At 46.2% G+C, this 15,678-nt stretch overlaps 1 protein-coding gene across 1 annotated transcript in view; it reads right to left on the bottom strand.

Annotated features, from left to right (window-relative positions):
* Positions 1-4,599: 4,599 nt before the first annotated feature.
* Positions 4,600-15,678, bottom strand: part of TSC22D4 (TSC22 domain family member 4) — a 451,830-nt gene continuing 440,751 nt past the window's right edge. Inside the window, exon 5 of the mRNA XM_085639106.1 lies at positions 4,600-10,040. Within this exon, the coding sequence (XP_085495232.1) occupies positions 9,822-10,040 (219 nt within the window). The 3' untranslated portion in view covers positions 4,600-9,821. The remainder of the gene's footprint in view (positions 10,041-15,678) is intronic.

The following is a 15,678-nucleotide window of genomic DNA, read 5'->3' as shown; positions in this document are numbered from 1 at the left end:
TACTGTTGCACTCTCTGGAGTGGGAATAGTAATTTTTACCCCTACGCTATCCAACGCTTTCCCTACTGTTGCACTCACTGGAGTGGGAATAGTAAATTTTATCCTCCCGCTATCCAATGCTTTCCCTACTGTTGCACTCTCTGGAGTGGGAATAGTAATTTTTACCTCTACGCTATCCAACGCTTTCCCTACTGTTGGACTCTTTGGAGTGGGAATAGTAATTTTCACTCACCCGCTATCCAACGCTTTCCCTACTGTTGCATTCTCTGGAGTGGGAATAGTAATTTTTACCCTCCCGCTATCCAACGCTTTCCCTACTATTACACTTACTGGAGTGGTAATAGTAAATTTTACCCGCCCGCTATCATACGCAGAAAATATTGAATATTTTTAATAAATATTACGTTAATATATATGTATTAATTTTTTTTATTTACTTACATTAATTATTTATTACTTTTAATGTTATTTAAGTATTTTTAAGTATGTGTCAGTTAATTATATGTATTATTTCATTAATTTTACATTACTTTTAAAACATTTAAAAAATTCGATATTTTGACTAACTATATTATTTACAACGATATTTTGGATTCTATATTTTTGTACTTTCCTGTTTGGAGATAGGGAGTCGATATTTTGGTATTCTATATTTTGGCATCGATATTTTTGTAAGTCTATATTTTTGTAGTCGATATTATGTCAGTGATCCGTTTGAAACTCACTGACTTATGGATGGTGTCTGTGACTTATTGATTTAAGGTTGGTGTTTTTGACTTACTGACTTATGAGTGGTGTTTGAGAAGTTTCGACTCTTGGGCGATGTTAAAGACTTATTGACTCATGGGTGGTGCCTGAAATGAATTGACTTATGTATGGTGTTTGTGACTTACTGATTTATGGGCGGTGTTTGAGACATATTAACTCTTGAGCGATGTTTAAAACTTACTGACTCATGGATGGTGTGTGAGACTTATTAATTTACAGTTGGTGTTTGTGACTTACTGACTCATGAATGATTTTTGAGATGTATTGACTCTTAGCTGATGTTTACAACTTACTGTCTGGTGCACGAGAATTAATTAATTATGAGTGGCATTGTGACTTACTAGCTAATGGGTGGTGTTTGAGGCGCATTGATTCTTGAGCAATGTTTGAGACTTACTGACTCATGAATGGTGGTTGAGACAAATTGGCTTATGGGCGGTGTTTGTGACTTACTGACCGACTCATGGGTGGTGTTTGAGAAGCAACAACTCTTGTGCGATGTTTAAGACTTATCGACTCGTAGGTGGTCCCTGATACTTATTGATGACTTAAGGGTGGTGTTTGTGACTTACTGACTCATGGGTGGTATTTGAGATATATCGACTCCAGGGCGATGTTCCAGGCTCACTGTCTGCTGGGTGGTGCTTAAGACCTGTGGACTTGTGGGTCATATTTGAAACGAGACTTAAATGTGTTTTTTGAAATTTGAAACTTATTGGCTCATGTTTTGTTTTTAGGACTTATTGTTTCATGTGGTGTATGAGAATTTTTGACTCATGGATGGTTTTTGAAGCTTGAGACTTGTTGACTTGTGGGCGGTGCCTCTTAGATGGTGTCTGAATTTAAAGTGTATTGACTTGTGGGTGGTGGTTGACACTTACTAACACATAAGTTAAGTTTGAGACTTGTTGACTCGCGGGCGATGTTTGAGACTTACTGACTCGTGGATGATGTTTCAAACTTGAGGCTAGAGACTCTTTTTCATTTCTGCCTTCCCCCTTGGCCACTGTTTTCCTATGTTCCTCCTCCTCCGTCTTTCTCCCTCGGCCACTCTTTCTATGTTTTGTCCCTCTTTCTTACTCCCTTTTTCTCTTGCTTTGGGTCAAAGTCTGATGGTAAAAAATAAGTCCCAAAAATAAGTGCCGGAACCCAAACCTGCAAAGACAAGCACACATTATGCACAAACAGAGGGCTGCAGTGAAGATGTTCGAATGGTTGAAAGACCCATGTCTTGTAAACCAAGAAGCTGTTGTGGCCCATTGCCATCTGCTTGTCCTGCAAGGAACAGAAGTAAACTACTACTCTGCACAAATGTGGGGTCACTGCCACAACCACCATGAAGAGCCGTGATCCACGCCACAATGCTTATTTATGGGATTTTGGTGTAGGTCAGCGCAGCAAGCCACCTTGCTGCGCTGCCCTACGCCAAAGTGAAAGGGCAGGAGTCCACCGTATTTAAGCAATACTGTGCATTCCCGTCATTTCTCCCTTTCCCTTGCGCGGTTTTGGCAGCCTAGCGCCAACTTAGGCACCGTTGAACCATGGTGCAAGGGTGCCTCAGTTGCGTGCAGGATTGTTTTTGTGCTGAAAGGGGCACATTCCTGTACAGAATCAATCCTAAGTGGTGTTTTGCTTTGAAAAGAGTTAAAAACGAGAAGAAATAAACATGTTTCTCCTCGTTACGCCTCACCTCGGGAAGTGTATGGATTTGGCGCTTCACCAGGTTTACATCACTTTGTAAATCTGCGGCAGTGTCAAATTCCATGGGTGTTACATGGGAACACCCATGTCAACGCCCATGGAACGCCTCCTGGGCGCAGACTAAGGCGACACAGCGATGTGTGCTGCTTTGCCTTACTCATTATTTATGAGGTCTCTCAATGCCACGCAGGATGGCTTAGCGTGGCTTCATAAATCCCTTGACATGGTACAAAAGTGATGCAGGGATCTCATAAATAATCCTCTAAGTGAAAAAGACAAAAATTAGGTACCCACAAAATCGACATCATGCAGAATCGTAACCACACAGTCTACATCATGCACAGGTACATGCTCTCACACACACAGCCCACATCACAGACAGATACATGCAACCACCCAGTCCTCCTCCTGCAGACACGTATATGCACTTACACAGTTCACATGACACAGACAGATATGTGCGCCCACACAGCCCACATCATGCACAGGTGCATGCACCCAGACAGCCTGTTAAAGATTGCAGGAATCTGTTAGCATGAGGTGAAAGCCATTTTGTTCCTGGCAGCCATTTTAGTTAGCTATGTGCTTTCTCCCTCTTCCAGAGCCTTGCACATGCTCAGAGGGACCTGTAGCTGCCAGAATGCACCTGCTCCTAGTGTAGAACTGTCAGGCTGTTCTAACTGATGTCAGCAACTCATTACTCCTCCTACTTGTTGACTGTGCATTTTCTGTATGACCATCTATGTGTGTAACTCTTTTCATGTGTACTTGTACCGCCTCCTTTTGAGCCCCTGTGTGGGTATATAAGGCCCCGGTTCTCTGTACTCCTTAGAATGCCTCCTACAGTGGCCTGAGGGTACTGTGTGATGCAATCTCCCTCATGTGAATAAAAATGTTTTCTTGATATTACAGTTTCCGTGCCAATCTCTTCTTCGTTGGTTTAAAGGACCAAGTGTATCAGTGAAACCCCTGAGAAGGTTTTTATTTCTTCAAGCCCATATAACACAGACACATACATGGGCTTGAACCGTCCATATCATGCAGGCCAAATATGTGCACTACTCAGTCGACGTCATACAGATACGTGCTCTCACAGTCCACATCACGCAGACACATACAAGCACTCACATATTCCACATGAACGCAGGTACATTGACTCACACAACCCACATTATGCAGGCATATATGTGTTCTCATACAGATATGTAGGTACACCCACATAGCCTGCATCATGCACACAGGTATGTGCACCCACACAGCTCACATCATGCACACAGGTATGTGCATCCACACATTCCACATCACGTAGACAGTTAGGTGCACACAACCAGCCCATATTATACAGACAGATACATGCACCTACACAGCCCACATCAAACAGGCAGGTACATGCACCCACACAACCCACGTCATGCAGACACATACATGCACTCACATAGCTAACATTAAAGCAGGTAAATTGACTCACACAACCCACATTATACAGACACATATGTGCTCTCACACAGGTATGCATGTGCAGCCACAGAGCCCACCTCACGCAGACAGGTATGTGCACCCACACAGCTCACATCACGCAGACAGGTAAATTCACCCACACAGCCCACCTCACGCAGACAGATACATCCACCCACACAGCCCATCACGCAGACAGATACATCCACCCACACAGCCCACATCACACAGACAGGTACTTGCACCCAAGCAGCCTATGTCATGCAGACACATACATGCACTCACATAGCTAACATTAAAGCAGGTACATTAACTCACATAACCCACATTATACAGACACATATGTGCTCTCACACAGGTATGTACATGTATCCACAGATCCCACATTACACAGGCAGGTATGTCCACCCACACAGCCCACATCACGCAGACAGGTATGTGCAGCCACACAGCCCACATCACTCAGACAGGTACGTGCACCCACACAGCCCAAGGTACGTTCACCCACACCACACAGCTCACACCACACAGACAGGTACATGCACCCACAAAGCCCACATCACGCAGACAGGTACGTGCACCCACACCACACAGCCCACATCACGCAGACAGGTACGTGCACTGTTCAGCCCACATCCCACAGGCAGCATAAAAGATGAGGCGTCTCACAGCGTGAACTGTACAAGGTGTTTTGAAGGTGAAAACTTCACAGAGATCAGTAATACATTTTACATTTCATTTCACAGACATTCGGTCAATAAAAGTCCTTTAAAACCAGTAGATATTAGTCCATTGATTTACATTTTTTGCATATTCGAAGAGGTGGTCGTGCGCTGCATGGCGTCGAGGTCCTCGGTCCGGGACTTCTGGGAGCTGTGAGACACACCTGCACGACACACTCACCTCTCCCTACAAAGCTGACGTCGCAAACCGTAACTAGAGTAAATGAAGCCATGGCGGGGGGCGCGAGGTGAGACTCATATAATGTCTGCTGTTAGGGAGTGCTTGGTTGAGTCTACCTCAATCGTGGTGACGTCACAGGCTGGAGGCACTACCATTGGGTCCTGTGCAGGAGGAAGACACTGAGGCATCTGCCTAATGGACCTAACCTATAACGCTCATCTTACTTGAAACTACACGTTTCCCTGTCCTTCTCCCTGCCCCAGCCTGACCTACAAACACTGCCCCAGCCTGACCTACAAACACTGCCCCAGCCTGACCTACAAACACTGCCCCAGCCTGACCTACAAACACTGCCCCAGCCTGACCTACAAACACTGCCCCAGCCTGACCTACAAACACTGCCCCAGCCTGACCTACAAACACTGCCCCAGCCTGACCTACAAACACTGCCCCGTTTTCATTTTTCTGACAAACAAGCTGCTGCAAGCCATCCTCCTTGGGCTACGTCTTTTCACGTTGTAAAAGTGCTTTCGTGGCAGCCTTGTGACTCAAAGGTTAGATGGAGCCCAGGAAAAAAGACCCCAAAACACTTGTGTCCTACATCATATTATGTCCAAGGCGACCTCCATCTATCTGAAGGTGCTGGCCCCCATTTCCACCAACTCTCCCATTTCAAAGTATTCTTGTCACAAGCTGCATGTCCGGCGGAAGTCCCAGCCGGACCAGCATCACTGGCGAAAAGAAATAACAGATGGCCTATAGGCACTTCCGAGCAGGAAGATACACGTGTAACCACCTCTAGACACCCACAAACATATTGTCTACAGTGTGTTATCCTCTGCACATTTAAATACATCTAAAATTAATATTAAAATATCTAAGCTCGCATGGGTGATTGGGGAGAAAAGCTCAGACTGCGCATGCGCCCGGTGAAGTTGGCGGCAGTGCTGCTGTGCACACAGAAAAAGTCAAACCAGGTCTCAAGGGCATAAAGAGAATATGAATAAGGCGTGGCGTTTGGCACTTAAAAACAAGCATTGGCAAAAACAGTAGTTCTCGCCTTTAGGTGGATAATGCAGACCTACTGTTTTGTTGCAGATGCTATGCAGCATCAGAGTAAAAAAGAAAAAAAAGTGATATGAAGTCCGTGTGCCATGACGTTGCAATCCTATTTTAGAGTTATCATTCCAAGACAGTGGATGCCAATCTTGGAGGGGAAGATTAAAAAAGGGGAACAAATCCAAGTAAATGTGAGCAGAAGTGATTTTTGAAGCAGGAGAGTTTACATAGCAAACTACAGCTGTTGGGGCCTCCGAAAAAAAGAATAATATAAAAAATGAGAAATGTGGGGGAGGGGTGGGAAAGAAGTGGCAGCTACTGGGAGGGAGGTGGGTGGAGTTGGGAGAGGTGCATTCACATGGGGGGGGCAACTGGGAGTTGGAAAGTAATGAAAAGCGGGTTTTAAAAAATAAAAATCAGGCAGGGAAGAGTGGGAGAAGCAATGGATGAGGTGTGGAGTGAAAGCAAAACACAGAGCGTGGTGGCACGTTGATTGGATGGGAGAAGCAGCAAGCGCGGGAGAGAGCAAAAAAACACATGCACTTGCAGGAAGGGCTGAAATAGAAAAAAATGTAATTATCTGAATGCAAGCAGTGGAAGGATGCAAGCCAGCCAATCAAAGGGATGGCAAAGACCTGTGCTCCAGGAGAGGTACAAACACAAGAAGAGGAAGGAAAGCCATTGGACAAGACAATGAGAGTGACAAGGAAGCCAGCCAATGGTAAGCAATGGCTGTTCACAAAAAACACTGCAGGTTTTTGCTATGGTCCACTAGAGGGCTTATGACAACTGACAGCTAAGAGCTGCCTGCAGGCGAGACCTCATTAGAGTTCATAAAAATGTGCCCTCCCGCGTGCACGTATTCCGGCAGGACGTCACAAGATGTACTTTCGGACATCTCGGTAAGCCACCTACAAAAGGATTTTAGATAAACTGTAGGAACAAGTTGCATTTGATAGTGCTTAGAGGCAGGAATGCTTCAGTAAATCACCTCAGAATGACCCCACCCTCGGTGCAACGGCACAGGGGGTACCACCTGCCTGACCTACACTGCTGTCACTGCCACAGTCACTGCTTGCGACTGACCGCTCAGATTGTCTTGTCAATCCTCCGATTCTTGCACAGCGTATTAATAATCTACACCAACCCTACACTTTGGCCCTGATAACTTCCACTCTGGTAGCCCCTGCAGCCTTCGCAGAGCCCCTTCCCCGTAAGCTCTGGCAGTGCATGTCCTGCGGTGTCTCGATAAGGCTTTCGGTACACACCAAGCCTTCCTTAAAGGAAGCATGCCTAGTGTGTCACACCTTGCTTGGCCTTCCCCCTGATCTCCCAGGAAGGATGCTGCGCTCAGCAGCAGGGCTGTAAGGCTGACAACAGGAGAAGAGAGAGGATGTGCAAAGCTCAAGCCTGAATACTGAGGTATTAGCAACAACTAACGGGGTGGGAGAAGAACTCCTGCGCAAGTAAGATACTGATATTATTCTATTCAGTAAAATGGAGGTGGGAAAGAAGGGGTATGCGTGCTGTATTAGACCATCTGAATAGCTAAATAGTTGAATCAGGATTGGTTTTAAATTAAGGCCAAATAGTGGAACTGCTTTATAGTGCCACCATAAATGGCCACTGGAGGGTGCCAGATTCCAACAAATACCCGGAAATACCACCTCGTTGCTAGGGAACAGGGAAAGCCCAAATTGGTAAATAACATTTTGTCTGGGGGCTCTGAAAATCTTTACATCGGAGCAGATGAAGTGTGGGCATAGTTGTACACGTGACAAGAAAATGATTTATTGTCAGGTGCTACTAATGCAAATTTTCTCACTGTGGAATGTAGTTTAATCTGCATATGAAGACCCTGCACAACTTACAATATTCAGTGTTTGTTTATTTTAAAACATAGGGATCTGTTTATCTACTTACTTTAAGACTACTTTTAGTTAAATAGGGCACTGTTAAGTTGATATAAACTATGCAGAAAAATGAAAAATGATCAAACTGATCATTTTTCTCTAATATAGAACAACCAGAGGTCTTAGTCCGCTCTTGGAAGACACAGTTTGAATAAACCTGGGCCTGTTTTCCAGTCCTCATTTGAATTTCACAGACAGCAAAGTGGCTTGTGCCCTGGATGGTTGCATGGGCGTAAAGGAATCTGTGGCAACCTTTGAGAGCAAAGGTGCCCACCGCTTATCCAGAAATATTCTGCTCCTATTGTAAATATTAGCATCTTTGACTAATGCTATGCGCCGCCCTTGCTCCCCCAAGAACCCCCAGGGTTCTTCATCACGTTTTCAGAATTCCAAGCTGTTTATGCACTGTGGGAATTGTAAGTAAGTTTAACTGCTGAGAGTGGAACCAGTACCACGTACTGGTGTTAATGTCTATGGCAGTAGGCACATCCCTCCTACCGGTATTAATGACAATGGGCGTACCCTCAGGTACTGGTATTATAGTTTTAACAGGGGGTGCGTCTCAGACACTGGTATTAATGTTTGTGGCAGTAGGCGCTTCCCAGGTACTGGTATTAATGCCAATGATCTGGATTCACCGAGGCAAGAGCGGAGGACGCGCCTTCTCGTACCTGGCGGCCAAAGCTTGGAACGACTTCCCCCTGGACCTCAAGACCGCCCCATCACTCCGGCAATTCAGGAAAGAACTCAAGACCTGGCTGCTCGAATGAACAGATCACCACGAAGCAGCTAGCAGCTCCAGCGCCTTGTGACCCTCACTGGTGATTTGCCATGCTTTATAAGTGCTTGACTGATTGATTGAATGACAATAGGCGTGCCCTAGTTACTGGTATTAATATTTTTGGCAGTGGAGACGGCTACCTCTTTAGGAACTGTCTACACCTTGATAGCGACTCCCACTCCCTTGCAATCATATCGTCCACCAACAGGCGTCCTGTAGACACCTGGGTACCTCCTTTCCAAAAATGTATAATAAATAAAACTGTGGCAAGGCCAGTCCTAATTTCTGCAAATTCCTGTTCATGAATGTGCAAAGGTTATTCGCTCTTGTGCAAACTGATAAAGGGCCACGCACTCGAGCAGCTCTTGCTCCCAGCCTCTGCGCAGTCCCTTGGTTTAGGCCTAGCTGGCTCGCGCATACAGCGAGAGATAGTGCGCGCGCCTGAGCTCGACGGGTGGGGCCGCTGGCAGCCATTTTGTCATAGCTGTTGTTCTGCTGCAATGAGAGTCCCCCTCAGTGTGGATGCGGGACCTTTGATTTGGGACAGTGCTTTGGGCTTGGGGAAGTGCGGGGTGAAGGGGAGTTGGGGTTCCTCCCTGGAGGCCCACTTTTTTTTTAAATATCCCTGATTTCTATTATTGCACATGAGACAGAAGACAAGACGGTCCTTGTCCTTGGGATCTGGTGCTCACAGGCGGCCTCGCTGACAGCCCTGCTGCTCCAGCGGACCACCGACGGTCACAATATATCTGGCTTTCCCTCAGGTCAGAAGTGGACATTTCCTCAGACAAGGGCAGATGGTCTTCAGCGAGGTTCATCCAGGCCCTCAGAAACATGATAAAATGGCCGTCTATAGGCTGCAGGCTTCAGCTGACTTGCTTCGGACATTGGCTCCCTAGCACAGCACAAGACATGCCTTTCATGGCTCTTCTTGGCACCCCTGGGCATTGCCACACCAACCTGCTCAGGCCAGAGTAGTCTGATTAACTGCAGAAGAAACCTACTGCTATGCCCCCTGGTTCCTTGTGCCTCCTCTGGGTGGGTGCTGGTCCCACATCCTGTTTAAAAGGCACATGTGGTGGGTTAGTAGAGCGCATGGGACCCCAGTTCAGTATGCCTGGCACCCCCTGCATGTCCCTGGGGCACCAAGCTTGGCGGAATCAAGCGACTGTAGTGTTGGCGGGACCGCTCGCAAGGCGGCCTGATGTGTTGGCTTCTTGGCGGTTGGTGGCCCATGTTGCTCACGCTGTGGTGCTGCTAACCGGTGGTGCGGCCATGGTCAGCCGCAGGCTCTGCATCTTGGCCTGCATCACAGACATCTGGTCGGGGCTGGCCAGAGACTTGAGCACTGTGTTCTCCTGCTCCAGCAGGGCATTCCGGTCCATCAGGTCCTTGATCTGATCGCGCAGCACGTCCACCTCCTCCCTGACCGCGAACATCAGGTGCGTCTTCACCAGGTCCTGTAAGAGACAAGAGAGCAGGAGAGTAAGGCAGGGTATAATCCGAGGACTTCAGTGGGGCCTGCCCACTGTCTTAAAGTATCCAAAAAACACTGATGGAGGAAATTCTTGAAGTAATCTGAGCCTCTGGTAATTACTCAGCCCACATTCAATCCCAGTACATTGTTACTATGCACACCGTGTCTCCTCAGTTTGGACCCAGCCATATGCACATAAGTCCTAACCCTGCTCCAAAGGGAATAGTCCAGCCTGAACTGCCCCGCCAGGCCCTCCCTGAACTGGAACACAAGCAACCCAGGACGGGTTTCACCCTAGTTAAGGCTCATCAGCCATATAATGCCTGGTTCCAGTGGCAGTGTGCACTGGATCCACATCCAAGCATACTCGTGCCACTTCGGATGACACACTAAAGTACACAAAAAAGTGATGGATGGAATGCTTGAATTAATCTCAGGCTCTGGCAATTACTCGGGCTGCACGCATCCCAGTCCATCGGTATTTTGCACACCATGCCACCTCAGATTGGACCCAGCCATATGCTAATCAGTCATGACCCTGCTCTAATAAGGACAGTCTAACCCGAACTGGCAGGCCAGGTCCTCTCTGGACCGGAAACAAGCGACCCAGGACCGGTTACGAAGAATTGGCTGAGATTCAAGCATTCTATCCATCACGTTTTTGTGTACTTTAGTGTGCTGGCCAAGGAGCTTATATGCATTAACCAGCAAAGCACTCCCTCTGAGCAGTTATCCTTCGCATCATAGAGGCTGTGAAGGTGCAGGCCCCAGACAGCAGAGCTATCCCTCTGTTTCTTCACACAGTACATATTCTGGCCTCAGCGCTAGTTCTACCGGCTCAGCCACAGAAAGCAATGCAGCCACTCCAGCTGTACGGATCTTACAGACTCATGCCTCAGACAGCAGAGCTATCCCTCTGCTTCTACACACAGTACATATTCTGGCCTCAGCGCTGGTTCTACAGGCTCAGCCACAGAAAGCAATGCGGCTGCTCCAGCTGTACGGAACTTACAGACTCAGGCCTCAGACAGCAGAGCTATCCCTCTGGTTACATATTGTGCATGCTTTGAGGCAAATGGTTGGAATATTATGAAATAGACTTGGGGGATGTGGAGAATGGGTCACAATACAACCAACCTCCCTGAGCTGTCACAGGCACTAGACTCAGAACTAGAAGGGACACAGCTGCATTGATCGCAGATTCTGAATTGTGTTGTACTTACTTTACTTGGTCAACTAAGTCTTACTCCGTTGTAATTTATGATGTAAGTGACGCAGATTTCATGCTGAATAAAATCAATTAAAAAAAGATAAAATACACACCTACATATATACACACATACATATATACACATATACATATAAATAAATATATATATATATATATATATTCTCTGAAAAATCCATAGGTTTCACACACGTTATAGTTAGGAATTAGCATTTAAAAAACCTTGCAAATTCACTTAAAAAACCATAGGTTTCACACATGTTATAGTTAGCTGGACATTTCACTCGTGAAAAACCATTGAAATTCCCCCGTTATAGTTAGTGCAGGCAACTATAACTCACGCGACCGCAATCCTCTGCTGATGACGTCAGATATTACATCACTGTATTTAGACACTTATTTACCCATGTCTTCTTCCATTAATCTTTAGCTATACATACATTACAAATATTTATTTTTCATAAAGACACATATGTCATCAGTGATGTAATATCTGACGTCATCAGCAGAGGATTGCGGTCGCGTGAGTTATAGTTGCCTGCACTAACTATAACGGGGGAATTTCATTGGTTTTTTACGAGTGAAATGTCCAGCTAACTATAACATGTGTTAAACCTATGGTTTTTTAAGTGAATTTGCAAGGTTTTTTAAATGCTAATTCGTAACTATAACGTGTGTGAAACCTATGGTTTTTTCAGTGAAATTGTACGGTTTTTTAAATGCTAAGTTATGTATTTATTATTTTTAATTTTTTTCAGGTTTTTCACCGTGCGCGCGCTGTGGGCGCATGGTGCGCTTCGCGCACCGAGCACCCACGGTTCGCCGTGCGCGCTCCGTGCGTGCACCTCGCGAGTTTTAAAAAAAAATAAAAAAAAATTTCACCCTTGGGGGTCCTTCTGTGACCCCCTGACCAAGGCTAGGGGGTCAGGGACTGTCCACTCTGCCCCCTTTTCACGTTCTCCACCTTTTTTTTTCACACCCTCAGACTGCGAGAGACAAAATGGCGGCCGACACTTCCTGGTTTCGACCGATTCGAATGTTTACCGACATCTAACAACCAATCAGAATTGCGCTCGCGCACGGCAGGGTGCGCGCACAGTGCGCGCACGGTGCGCGCATATAGATATTGATATGCTTTTAAATGCTATTTTCTCAGGAAATACTGAACAGATTTACACCAGACCTGCAAAAGGCACTTCCTTGACCTTATGGCTACCTCTCTGCTAAATTTCACGTAATTCTGTTCAGCCGTTCGGGCTGTAGCTGCGACTAAAGGTCCTATGGAAAAATGCATTGGGAAAACGCGTTTTGGGACCCCCCCTTTTTCCCAGCCCCCGCTTGACGAATCACCCCGAGACTTTCAGGGTAGGAGCTGAACGGAGCGCCCCATTAGTTTTGAAAATTTCGCGAGGAATCGTCAACTGGCGCCAAAGTTATTCAAAATAGAAGTTTGAGATTTCCTATGGAAACTAGGTTGTAACTATAACTATCTACTGGCAACCGCCAGTAGATAATATATATGTTCCAGCTCCAGCACATGCGAGGCACTCACGAGGTGAGCTTGTGATATACTTTATTAAATGCAGACGCACTTCAGGGTGGTGGCAAACAAAGAAGGCAGGGCCGGCTTTAGGGCGGTGCGACCGGTGCCACCGCACCGGGTGATGGCTTCCTGGGGGCGCCATGTTTTTTATGCTTTTGAAGCACCTGCTGCAGCGTAGCATTTCTTTCCCCCGGCAATTACCAGGCCTCATATAAATGTCAAGATAAGTCGTGTGATTAATTATCTTCCTGGAGAGAGATCAGCATTTTGTATAGTTGAGGTTTTGACTTAGGTGAAGTTAGTGCAGAGGGTTAATATGCCTGCTGCAAAGAACGTGTACCCAGTAGATTACAGAGTGCGTATGATGTAAACAGATCAGCAGGTTACTGCTTTCAAAAGAGAAATCCTTTTGTTACTTGCAATTTATAACTTAAAGTCCTTATATAGAATAGTGAGCTATTAACTTTCATCCTAGAACTGCATACACACTGCAAAGTATACATTATTAGAACATTGATTAATGTTGCAAAAAGGGTTAATTTGGCCAGAAATCGATTCTTATTATTAAAGAAAACTCCCAACTATGCTGTTTCTTTTCGACTCTGCGTTTGTGCTTCCCCACACCAAGCACTCTTAAACTATACTGCCTACCAGTATGGATGACATGTGACTCCTACACTTTTAGTCCTTTGGCTTATGTAACATTTCCTATACACTGATTTACACACGTATGATTGATTGTCTATGTGTAATGTGCATGTGATGTAAAGTGCTCGGACACCCTACACTGGTATGAGTGGCGCTATATAACTAATTCAATGCAGCTTGAGAGAGTGTGGTTATGGAGACTTGGTCACTGTTAAAGGGTGCTAGTGAGAGAATCCGTGGTGGAGGTGGTCATTGGGGGGGCGCCAACAAACATTGTCGCACAGGGCGCCACCAGCACTAAAGCCGACCCTGAAAGAAGGACTGCAAAAATGTTCTCTCTATCTGGCTGCCATACTGGTAAGGTGATGTATCAGTGTTAATTGTTATAATGTCATATCGACTTTCATGCCACATTGCGTTCTTATGTTGGAAAATAAAGTGAAAGTCACAAATCCTTACTTTCAAAGCATGTCACACTGTATCTTAGTCCCATCTTGTGTTTCAGCCCCACATGGGCAGCCACACTCTCGATGCGCGCTGCACACTCCTCGCCAAGCCTCTGGATTTAGCACCAAGATTAGCCCGCAGGCAGCAGTACAATTACTGCATGCCATGAATTTGAATAATTTACCAATCAGGAGGGAGTATTTTTTATTTTAAATGGAACGCTGTGCACAAAATAATTACACTTTAAGCACTGAGGAAAGCTATTGGCAGAAACGCGTCTGCATTTAATAAAGTGTATCACAAGCCCACCCTGTGAGTGCCTCGCATGTGCTGGGACCCTGCATGTGCTGGAGCTGGAATATTAAACGTGAGTCCCACCCTCACGACTAAAAGGCACCCGTCTTGGGAGTTCGGCAAGCTGTTTTGGTGGGACTGGAGCTGGAATATATATGTATATATATATATATATATATATATATATATATATATATACACAGAGAGAGAGAGAGAGAGAAACAGAGAGAGAGAAACAGCGAGAGAAACAGAGAGAGAGAGAGAGTGCATGCTTATACAGACTGCTGGTCTATCCCGCGCGTTACACAGATCTGACAGACATGCATATCTTTTATTTTTATATTCCGATTAGTTTGGCTGTAGATATCACTACAAGTCAGGCAGTACAAACATTAAAGGAAATACCTGAGACAGAGACCTCAGCAGTAGCCAGATTACATGGTGCTGAGAAGACTGAGAGGTTGGGAGCAGTGCTATGGTGATTGACACATAAATAAACATGCAGGTCTAGCTGTTGGGTCCCAGGGGGTATGGGGGGGCTCATGTAACTAGTGAAACAGTGGGGGAGGGGCGGTCCTGGTGCACGAGATGAGCTGTGGGGGCTAGTGCACGCATGCTGCAAGGGTAATGCTCTCAGCAGGATGGGGCAGGAGCGAGGGCACCAACAGAGGATAGGAAGGGATGGTAGCTGCTACCCCTGGCACTGCCCTTGCCACCTGCGGTCCCTGACATCATTAAGGCAAGATTGGTATAAAGAGAAAGTGAAGGGGCTCTTGGTAGCTTGTTTGCTGTCTCTTTGCCCTTCCCCTGCATGTGAGCAGCAAACAGGTGGCTCCTGTGTGTGATATGACTTGAGCTACCCCCGGCATTTTGGTGAATCGCTGTCTGCAGGTGGGGTACCATGGCAGGGGGCAGGGGGCAGAATGTCCTGAGTCAAGATGCAGTACATGAGTGCTTGGTGGTCCCTCGGGCACTGGGTTGCTGCATTCATTGAACACATTTGGGTACAGAAGGGGATGTTGTTGGGGAGTCAGGGAGCTGTGTACTGCTTTGCACGAATGCCAGCCTTCCGGAGGCAAAACGCATAAGGTGAAGGTGTCCTGAGACAGGGTGCGGAGGCTCAGCCTTGGGCAGCACAGCTCTCTCTGATTACACAGATCTTACAAGCACAGCTCTAGACAGATCTCACAAGCTCAGGCCTCAGACGGTGTAACTCTCTGGTTACATAGCTCTTACAAGCACAGGTTTTAGAATGCATTTATCTCTGGGGTGGTACAGACAGTGCACACTTTACCCCAGGGAGCAGAGCTATCTCTCAGGTTGTAAGGCCCTGTAGGAATTAGTGCCATTTTTATATGCACACAGGTTTTTCCTGAAGTTGACTTGTCTTTGCCAAATCAACCTTTGGAACACATGAGCATTTGTGACTCTTAAACTAGTTTCCTGTAAACACTGGCCTAG

The sequence above is a fragment of the Triturus cristatus genome, chromosome 12 (genome assembly GCF_964204655.1).
Source record: "Triturus cristatus chromosome 12, aTriCri1.1, whole genome shotgun sequence".
Classification (NCBI taxonomy): Eukaryota; Metazoa; Chordata; class Amphibia; order Caudata; family Salamandridae; genus Triturus; species Triturus cristatus.
This window is presented reverse-complemented; position numbering and strand designations above follow the sequence as displayed.